The sequence below is a fragment of the Lepisosteus oculatus genome, chromosome 4 (genome assembly GCF_040954835.1).
Source record: "Lepisosteus oculatus isolate fLepOcu1 chromosome 4, fLepOcu1.hap2, whole genome shotgun sequence".
NCBI classification, from domain to species: Eukaryota; Metazoa; Chordata; class Actinopteri; order Semionotiformes; family Lepisosteidae; genus Lepisosteus; species Lepisosteus oculatus.
In genome coordinates, this window is record NC_090699.1 from 52752350 (window position 1) to 52763666 (window position 11317).

Sequence of the window (11317 nt, forward strand, 5' to 3'; positions counted from 1 at the left end):
GGAGCATTTACTTTACTTGGTAAAATAGTGGAGCAACTTTGCTGCTCATAAAACCCTTGTAATGTTTTGCAGCTTTCTCTGTGAATATAGAAATCAGATGTCAAATTAGCGTGTGATGGACATATTTTCTTGTATTAACTTTCCTTTAAAATGAATTGAGATGAATTGTCTGGGATGTGAGTGCTCCAACCTGACAATTGCTTGTCCCTCTCTAAAATGTGTATACAGGGATGATGCATTCTCTGACAGTCTCAGCCAAAAGGCAGACAGTGAAGCAAGCAGCGGGCCCCTTTTAGATGACAAGGCTTCGTCAAAGAATGACATCCAGTCTCCCTGCGAGCACTCTCCAGACTACAGCTTTGGTGGAGTAATGGGCAGGTGTGTACACATTACTTTGGTATAGAATGTGGTTCTTTTTTCCTTTGTTCTCATTGATGTCTGTCAGTGAGATTGAAGTATATATTTTGCGTCTTATCTCAGTTGACAAATGGTTAACTGAGATAAACCTAGAGATATTTTTTTCACATTTTATTTAGCTTTCTATTATCGTATTCTGTAATCTACGGCAAAGTGTTCAAGTATGAAAGGAATATTGATTTGTAAATTTACATTTTTAAATAATGTGTGGATTTTGAGATCTCTTTTTCTCATTGTGGAATTTTCTCTTTACTTTTTTAGTCCCCAATATTTTTTAGAAATGAAATATGCTAAATATTAAGCTTTAATTGAGAACAAATGCATGAAAAAACTTGAGCCTCTCTTTTAACCCTGTTACTGCCATTGTGTTATGCTTTACCTTAGCCGAGAGAGTCTGCACTCTGATCCTGGGCCATTTCTGGATCTTGGGTGAATCTGATTCTTAGCCAAAAATGTTCAAGCTGCTCACCATTGTGCAGCTTTGCACGTGATTAGGCTTGTTATTATAAGTCTTGTCATTATAAGGCTTAGTTTGCCTCAATAGACCTCAAGGATCCCTTTTTTATTCCAATTTGGCCTGCTCATTGGATGTACTGGTGTTTTGCTTACCAGTGCATCTCCTATAAATTGAATGTTACCATTTGGCTTTATATTAAACCACCAACCTTGTCAAAATGCATGGATGCAGTACTGTATTAGTGCATCCTTAACTCACTTTTCATCATAATATGTTTGTTATAGTTTTAAATGCCAGGGCCACATCCTCTCTAAATGAATTGGCTCCTATCCAGATGAATTGAAGAGACTGGCCTTCCTTATTGCCAGGCTGCTCAGTGTTGGTGGGGTCATTAAACACTCCAGCAGGGGTACTGCTTCATTCATGAAGAATGGCCACAGCTCCAGGATCTTGTGAGTGCCATGCAGAATTCTGCCTATGCAGAACTTCAAGACCTGTGCTACTGGCTGAATCCTCAGGGGAGACAACCTCAGCTGCCTAGATCCCAGACCTCGGCCTTTAAAACAGGACCTTTCTTTGTGATATGTAGTAAGTGCTCTTGTGCCAGCTTTTGTACACAAAACCATGCGTGGTGGTAGCATTACACGCTTGAAAGAAAACGTTTAGACTGTTCCTAGAATCCTGGTTCCCTGAAACAGAAACTTTACTAGCACACATCAAGGCCACTGCATTCCTGTGCAGCTTGATTTGGAAGCAGCCTCTGTGTCTTTCCATAGGGACCTCATTGGGCTTAATGGGAAATGTACAGTACATTAAGGACTCTCCAAGGAGCATTAATAAATAAGCCTTCCGCATTCGGGTAAAGGCAAGGGGCATAATCCATCATTCAAGGATCCAGATTTATGGGAATAACTTAGTGTTTCCACTTTGGTCTTTCCAGCTCAAAATACAGATTTAGTGTACTGTACCTGCTTGAGGTTCAGAAAGATCTGAGATCACCACTGTGAAATACCAGTGTGCCTTGTTCATTCATGTCCACAGGGTGCGTTTAAGATCTGATGGGGCTGCTATCCCTCGACGCAGAAGTGGTACTGATTCCCACAGCCCCCCCAGAGGGAGTGGTCCAGTCATTGATACTCCCCCTAGAGCTGCGGCCTGCCCAAGCAGCCCCCACAAGATATCGGTAAACAGGGGCCGTGTGGAGAGCCCTGAGAAAAGGAGGCTGGCCACATTCGGTAGCGTTGGCAGCATCAATTACCCTGACAGGAAGACCTTGCCCGATGGCCATCCCCTGAGGCCAGTGCCTACCTCCACGCGACACAGCAGCCTGGGAGACCACAAGTCACTGGAAGCAGAGGCCCTGGCAGAGGTAATGAGAGACACGTGTGTTCATTCAAGTAGACCAGGCCTGTTTATTTCAGTTAAGAACAAGGAATTACATCATTCACTTGACAGGATTTGCACACTCCTTCTTTTGTTTGACTCCAAAACTAATACTGCTGTTTCTAAAAAACAGTTACAGGTTGAAGTGACGTCATTATAAATAACAGACTTTAAAATTAATTGAGCTGCAAACATACTGTAGTAGTGATTTCATAGTGGCCATATTTTTAGCATTTAGTGAACTGAAATGTAGTAGTGGACAAAGCAAGCTGCTTAAAGTGAATTATAGCCCTTGATTTTTGTATAGCTTTTAAACATTAAAAATAGTTTAAAATTGTTGTGTAATGAAAGCAGTTTATTTTAAAGAATCTTTCTCTATGCTGATTTACATTTGGTAACTTAGTTTTCACTTGAAGATCACAGTTTCCCTCTTTTGAAGAGAAATGGTGCCTGTCAGTCAACTGTTTGAGTAGGGGGATTGGTGCAATGGGTAATGCCACTTTTTAAATAGAAATGTCAGAGTAAACTCGTAAAATTAATTTAATTTCTTACACTAAGTCAGCCAGTGCTCTTCTCCAAAACCAGTGAAACGGTGGCCCATAATGCCCAAACTTTGTTAGTGTCTGCAAACCCATTGAAATGTCAGGTGGAACTGTCCACTCTTCCAGTTGGCATTGACCCTTCTGGATGTCACCGCAGAACTTGCCACATGTCAGTAGATAAATTATTCCTTTGGAAAATGGGTTGGAAGAGTCTTCTCTTCCTTGATCCTTCCCAGCAGGTACAAGGTCAGTGCTGTAAGTTGAAACCAAAAGATGCAGTTGTTCTCTCTAGATTACATTCATTTATGTAATAAAGAGTAATTTTAAATTGTAAAATTAAGCTAACACTGGTAATTTCCTCTAAAACATGCAAACGGTGCTATAAATGGAATTCAGTGATTGAAGGTTTGACTGAAAGAATTTGACCTTGCTCTACTAAGTATAAATGGAAGTAAAAAGCTATTATTTCCCATTTATATCTTCCTCGGTCCTTGGATCTTTTCATTTACTTAGGTTTCTACTTTCTTCATTCTCATGGCCAAGCTGTTGTTTCCTCAGACCTGTACCAGATTGCTTCTTTCTCCCATTAAATGGTGCTTTAAGTTTTGTTCTAAACTTTCGAGATCTCTGTCTTCTCAGGACATTGAAAAGACCATGAGCACTGCACTGAATGAGCTTCGGGAGCTAGAAAGACAGAACACTGTTAAACAAGCTCCCGATGTTGTGCTGGACACCTTGGAGCCCATGAAGAACCCTCAGATGGGCTCTGTGAACTCGGAGCCCGCCAGCCCCCTGCACACCATCATGATCCGCGACCCTGACGCGGCCATGCGCCGCAGTACCAGCTCTACGACCGAGATGATGACCACCTTCAAGCCGGCGCTTTCCGCCAGGCTGGCTGGGGCTCAGCTTAGGCCACCTCCCATGAGGCCTGTCAGGCCCGTGGTCCAGCACCGCTCCAGCAGCAGCAGCAGTTCCGGCATGGGCAGCCCAGCCGTCACTCCCACGGAAAAGCTATTTCCCAATAATTCTTCAGATAAATCTGGCACAATGTAGCTGGAGAATAGCATCACACTGGTCACAGTAGGGTGAGGTGGCCGAGGGTAAATAAATGTCTGTTCAAGGCTGTGATTTATGTCAAGAAATGGTAGCTCAGAAGCTGAGCAAGTTGTATTTATTTTTGCTTTCTCTTGGACTCTAGGCACCTGAACTGAACCTTAATTATCAAAATAACCAGCTCTAAAGTCCAAGGTCTAACATTCATTTCAAACTAATAAACCAGATACAGCTCCAGTTGACAATTTTTGAATATTAACATGTAATGCAGTGTAATGACAACGGAGCACAAGTATGAAATACGTTACACATTTTAGTTGTAATTTTACCTCAGAAATGTACATTTTCTTTGGCTGGTCATTTTTCATGTACTGCAGATGAAGCAATACAAATGAGTCTGGCATTATTTCATGTTCTACCCCGGTCAGTTAGATGATTGACCACATTATCTTGCTCAGTCAGCCTTTTTTGCAGAGATAAGAAGCATCCTTGGGATCTGACTTCCATCTCGGACTGGATTATGAAAACATGTTAAGGACTTTGTCTCAAAGGTTGAGCTTCACGCTTACCAGTATCAGCTTTTGAGTTGTACATAGAAACAAGAGGTACTCCTTTGGTTTGTGGCATAAGGGATAAACATTCAAGTGACAGAATAGCAAAACTGCATGAGTATAAAACATGCAGATATCATACAAACCAGAAGCCAAAATACAAAATATTAGTCAGAAACCTGTGGTAAGATATGTAGTTTAACTTGTATAATATTGATGAGTAGTTTAATTTTTGGAAGTGTTTACCTTGTACAGGCCAAGACTGAACAGGCAAGGAGATGAGAATGGCATTTTGTCATACAAAAAAAATAGTGTACATTTAAACAAATTGGGTCTGAGTTCATGTTTCTTTTTTTCTCTTTTTTAACTTTTGTTTCTGCATGGAGCATGAACCACACGACAAAGAAAACCTCATATTCTGCTATTTGGACAAATAACTGTATTTTGAATATATTATATTCTTGTTTTGATGCACTTAGAAATAATGCATAAAACAAAGATCAGTATTTTTAGATTTAAACATGGTATTTGCAAAACATACCTAAAACTTTCGCTGATAAAAGACCATTAATTTATACTAGTTATTTATATTATTTTTATTCAAGTTAAACTTAACATAGATTTAAGCATTAATATTATTAGTTATTACCTTACCGTGGCAATATTTGTAACTTCAAGTTCATTTATTTCATCAGTCAAGAAACAGGAATTACATTTTTCTAGTCTATACACTATTGGAAACACTGTCCAGGTGAATTGTCATCCCTACAGTTGGTGAGAATTGGAAATCTCTGTAAAAGAGAAAAAAGACAAATTTCTAATGCAAGAAATTATAAATGGCAAATAAAGTGATCTTATCTTATCTTTTTTCATGGACTGCAACTGGTGGAAATTAAACTTTCAGTTTTACCTGCCGTATCTTTCACTAATCTTTCTTTTTGACCATTTCGGGTCACTTGCTAGATCCTTTTAAAGTTCTAAGATGCACCCAAAAAAAGCATTGCCTACCTTTTTGAACACTTTGCAATTGCTTTGGCAACAAAGTAAGGGAAAAAAAATTCACACTGAATATTTCAATTTTTTTAAAGGAAAGCAAAATTCAATGCATGTACTGATCGGGTGCCATAAAACGTGCAGATCTGGAATTAGAAGGGGAATTAATACACTGCTGTGCAAAAGTTTGAGACATTTTGCAATGTTCTGTTGTTTTAACTAGTCATTTTTCCTTTTTTATGCAGAAAAACAGTGAAATGATGATTGAAAATTAAACATCAGTGCTACTGATGTTTTAGACAATCATTGTTTCAATTAAAATCCTGGGATAGACTGGTATTTTTTAGAACATAATAGTGTGTCAGTTAGATTACGTTGGTGATAGATCCCACTGCTATTGTACTTACTCTTTGGCTTATAATCCAGTACATTATCTAACGTTTCAATAATAAGCTCTTTAAGTATTTATTTGAAAATTAGTAGGATCAATATAGTAATCAAGAGGTTTGTATTAAAGTACTGCAGTAGAGTGACCGGAGGGCTCACACATTCAGTAGTTTTGAATGAGCTACTGCAACACTTCTTATTGGCTGCTAATGTACAGTACAGTGATAAATGGCTATTGTTATATATTTGTTGTAATCGGGTATTTGAGATTCTGATTAATGTGAATAAAAGAATGCCAAAACTCAAGCTTCATCTCTTCTCAACCAAAACTGAGTTGCATTATTACCAAATTTAGTATACTGATAAACAACACTAGTGGAGTCTTTGAGAAAACTTTGAAGCTCCCAGTGTACGTACACTGTATCCACAGATTGTATCTCAGATAAGGTAAGACATTTGCAAAGCAGTGTATAACATATGACAGAGTTGATTTGTGGCAGCTGTAACGCTGTGTGATAGGCCCATTGTAAACACTTTGCTCTGCCGTAATTTGATTATAAAAGTCTGTTTTTACAAGTGTCTGGTTCAGTTATTGCTAGGGTTTCTGCCACAGAAATTAAGGGCTAAATCATAATAGGCTCAGAAACCTTTAGTATACAATTATGGTGGCCAACCCTAATGCTGGAGATCCACAATTCAGCAGGTCTTACACATTATCCTTACAAAGGACTTAAAAGACTTGAAACATATGAGTTGTGGTCAATTTAGTAAATTAGTTCAGTTAGGTCAGGAAAGGCCAGCTGTGGTCCTTATGAGTGACAGTTTTTTTATTTATTTTCATTTTAATGTTCTCTAAATGGCTTAATTGTATAAATCACTTGCTGAAGGAGTCGAAAGAAAAATTGTTCCCAGCCTTTACAAAGTGATTTAATAAAACCTGCTGGATTTTCACTCTCCAGGACCAGGGTTAGAGACCCCTGTATTCCTGCACACATTCGATTTACACAGTTGTTCATTTGACCTAGAACCAGTCTGTATTCTTATCAGGTTTAACATGAAGAACAGAAACAAATTAAGTTAGAGATTCCACATAGAGTATATCCCCAGAGCTTTACAATATTCACATCTCATTGTGTTTAATGCTTATTTAAGTGCCACGTTTTTTTATTATTTTGTGAATGTTTGGTGAAACAAGATGTTTTGCCATCTGATAAACAACTTCTTGCCTGTTCTAGTCAACTTTATTTATGTATTGCTTGTATTACTGCAAAATATGCTGGAAAGTACTGTTACACCTGTTTTCTTTAACTGTAGTAATAACCCAAAATCTAACCGATTCTAGTCAATGCCATTAATTTGCACTTAGTGATTAAAAGGCTTGATGTAATGATGAAACAATGCTTATGAATTTACATTCCAGTGTTATGCTTTCTTTACCAATCCTCCTCACTGCCTGATTGCAAGGTGATGCAAACAAATTCCTCTCTGACATCAATTATTATATCTTTAACGTTCAGCGGGGGATATCGCATAGTTCTAATGGGAATCAGAATTATATCAGACATGTACAGTAGCTCGAAATGTCACTTTAGAAGAACTTACGTCATTAAGAAGTTTTCACACTTGTTTGAAAGTGTCTTTCCTTCTTCACGCCACCATCTTACAGCATTATGGGTGCTCATTAATTAGTATGTGATGGTGCTTCAGTTCTTGAGCAAGTGAATATGTTATTGATGTAACAATGGACGCAGACTGTTTGTGGTGCCTTTCTGTTTTAACACGCACAAAGTACCTTAACCTTGCTTTTGAGAAGCTGTGCAAACAGAATCCATTGAGAGCTCACTGTCAGAACTGACAACATTGCTGTCCCAAATTTAAATGAATTTTTAAAATTGCTCATTCAGCAGTAGTTTATTTTCAGATTCTTTTAGAGGCCCATATTCTGTCCTTCAGCATTACATTATGATGACTGGAAAAAAGCTGGGATTAAAACTGGAGTTCATCATCCGAAAGTTGCTGTTCAGGTATTGCTCAATTCAATTCATGTGCTTTTCCACCTTTGGCAGACCTATTTTTAAATCTTTTTTTACCTTAACATAGCCTACATATACTGTATTTGCTAATAGCTAAGAGGATGGTGCTATAATGCCTACTATGATCACTGAGCAATACAGTTATATACTTTTTCATTTAACATCTTAAAAGTACAAATGAAAAGAATGCAAACTTTCAAATTTAAAATTTCTTCCAGATGAATAGTAAATTGACATTAAATCAAGATATATAGCAGAAATGTTTCACATTTGCATTTTGAGTACTGTTAAAACAAGTTTGTATGGTTTTACATGGCTGTCAGGATCTTTGTATTATTATTATTACTAATTTTGATGCAGGTACAGTAGGAGTCTAGATTCCTTGAAGCCACTATTTTCTATTGACATACAATATTAAAAGTTATGTGTATTTTACCTTTGTTTGTGAGAGGATTACTGTTTGATTAAATCACAGAATTGAACTGTAGACCCACTGTCAATGAACATCTACAGTGGGTTATTGGTAGAAATCTGCATGTGAGCTTTGTGCTGCAGAGCTGTTAGTTTTTTTTTGTGAAAAGATTAAGATAGGCTCTAGATTTCCCACACAAAGTCTCAGTATGTCCCAGTAATCCTCCAGTGATCTGACATCTCTAGAATGATTTTTTCATGTGAAATTTGAATTAGACAAATAGAGTTGAAAAAATGTGTTGAAATTTAAAATCTTACAGCACCATGCAAATTGGTACAACACAACAAAATAAAGCACAACATTGATCTTTCCCAGATAATGAGCAGCAAAACTGTCTTGTACATCTCTTGAAACTACCAGATATGCATTTTTAAAATAAGAATATATAAGTGTTTCATATGGGACAAGCAAATATGAAATATGTATATTAAACAACATACTGTATGGTATACTTCTGAATGTTCCTCACCATAGAGTTAGAGAAAATAAAATGTGTAGTTGATGCCTTCCCCTATATGTACAAGAACTTTAATCAGACATTGTGATATAATCCTAAAATGTTCTTGTTCCTCATGACTATTAAAGAATTGTGGTAAATCTATTGTGTGATGCAATTAGAAGGCAGTTTTGAAGGAGTATTACTAAGAAGTGTAAGCTTAGGTATATTGAGGGCGACCATTTGAAGCCTTGATTTGGGATTGGGGAGAATAGAGCATATCTTAAAAAAGATCTTATTCTGTATTTTACGATTTCTGGGTTGATGTTTTGATTGTAGCTTTCAGTGAGTTGCTAAGTAGATCATAGTGACTGTCTAATGGCAAATATAAATATTACAGCTCTCTAGCTTTCTAGCACAAATAAAGAAATTAATTAGCAAAACCTTTAAGAGGAACAGTTTCTCATGGCTCATGTATGTGAGGGTTTCCTAAATGTGATTTTTTCACAAATTGTTAATATTTAAAGTGCCACCATAAACCAATAGAATTGTCTTATTTAATTTAATTTTAATATTTAGGTATGAAAGTTTTGGACAGTTAATCTAACCAAATCACAATCTTGAAGCCTATTTCCAGTCATTAAATGGGAAACAAAAGCTGTTTTCTTTCTTGTAGCTACAATCTAACAGCAAGCACGTTATGTAAAATAGTAATGCGTAAAACAAAAAGCACAGGATGTTTTGTTCTTGATATATAAAAACTTAACCTTATTATGCTGTATTATTAACATTCATTGTTACTGTAGTATTTTGCTAATTTATTGCCTTTTTAATTTTTTGAGAAGTATTTTTTTAAAGTGCATTTTGTGCACAAGATGAGTTTTTAACAAACGTAAAATAGCTTACTTTTTTAAAACTACAGTGTACATGATCAGTAATGTTTGAATGCTGTGGTCGCTGATGGATTTTCTTTGTCTTCCTCTGATTTGTTGTCTTGCTTCAGGATCTTTATAGAGTCTGCCATTATTCATGCATCAGCTGAAGGATAAGTCTTTCAATGCTCTCACTGTATGTAATGAACCATGTTGGTATGCATTCATTCTCTGCTTGCCAGTGCAAATGACTGAAGTCAGGAAGGAACATCTAATACAGAGCATAATGCAGAACTACTGCCCCACTTTAAAGATCTCTCCTATTCAAAAGATCATTGTTAACATCATGGTATGCATAAATATCACATCAATGACAAATATGTGTCTTTTCAAACCTTTTGCTTTCTGGCATAACTGCCAGTCAACATTTTTTCTTGCCTTGAGATGTTTTACTCCTGTAAGGGGATAAACGCATATGAACATGTTTTAAAAACTTCTCTCTGGAGTTCTTGTTAAGTATATGTGGATATTAATTTGATCAGAAATAGGATTAGAAGAGGAGCGCCGCAGCTCTCATTATGTATAAAAGGCAAAGTTATAGGAAATATATTACGTTTTTTTTTTCAGTATTAAAGGTCTCTTGATACATGCTGTGTCCACCATTCAGAACAAATTGATTTCCCTTTTAAGACTTTTTTTCATCAAATGAGCTGCCTGCTTTTAAAATGGTAACCTAGTGTGACTTCTGCTTTCCACATTTACATACTACCAAGGTGATGCTTTGCAGTATTGTATGCACAGTGGGCTTGTTTTAAAAATGTCTTCTAGAACTGTAACAGGAAGTAGTGCACTTTTCTTCTCTTAATTATAAGTAACCTTTAGGGTGTGCGTTAATTTAAGGAATGTATAATAAATTAGGAGTATTGTATTTAAAGGGTATGAGAGAATACTTCTTGGCTACTGTTATAAGCTTCTCATCAGCTCTTGCCTGGCACAGCCAGATTTTTATATAGGAAAAAAAATAATTGGCTGACCTTCTATGATGTTGGATGTTACATTTAATTATATTCTTTCCTGTAATGTCTAATGAGATTCATTAATGAGTGTCTGAAACTTCTGTAATGTAATGTACACCAAGCCGTTGGTTGGATGTTGAGAATCCTAATGTCCAAATAAATATAGCTTAATTTTTTCCTGGAGTATTTTCTATAATTTATCCTTCATCCTGAGTCCTGCGAATTATCCATGTTGATTCTACATTTCTTACTATGGCTTCGTATTTATGTTCTTATAAACACAGTATACAGACTTAAGTCAGCCTGTAAAGATTAGATCTTCAAGTAGGTAGCTGCATCAGCATGCGTAGGCTGCAAAGGAACAAGTAAAGGTTTATTCCATGCTGAAAAGAAACATAATGTTTTGGCTGTGGAGCCTTCTTCAGGTGTGATTAGATTTTGCTGCTTAACATTAACCACATTTCAATATTCAACCATGGGGATCTATGTACAAAATTATGTTTTAGTAAGGGGTGTATATTATGTTAGGTAAAATTATACACTGCAGGTTTGTAAAAAAACAGCTTCTTTCAAACAGCAATAACTCTCTCATTTCTTCAGTAATGTACAGTATGTGTGTGGCTAGTAATAGGTACTACACACTCTTTACACTTCATAACACTTCTAATCTCAATCAAGTAGCTTCATCAAAAGACAGCAAAG

At 36.7% G+C, this 11317-nt stretch overlaps 1 protein-coding gene across 2 annotated transcripts in view; it reads left to right on the top strand.

The window, feature by feature from the left end:
- srgap3 (SLIT-ROBO Rho GTPase activating protein 3) overlaps positions 1-10791 on the top strand; it is a 101378-nt gene extending 90587 nt beyond the window's left edge. For both annotated transcript variants that reach the window (XM_015347226.2, XM_015347227.2), the window contains exons 20-22: positions 229-378; positions 1916-2243; positions 3439-10791. In XM_015347226.2, coding sequence (XP_015202712.1) covers positions 229-378; positions 1916-2243; positions 3439-3855 — 895 coding nt within the window. In that variant the 3' untranslated portion in view covers positions 3856-10791. The remainder of the gene's footprint in view (positions 1-228; positions 379-1915; positions 2244-3438) is intronic.
- The last annotated feature ends 526 nt before the right edge of the window (positions 10792-11317 follow it).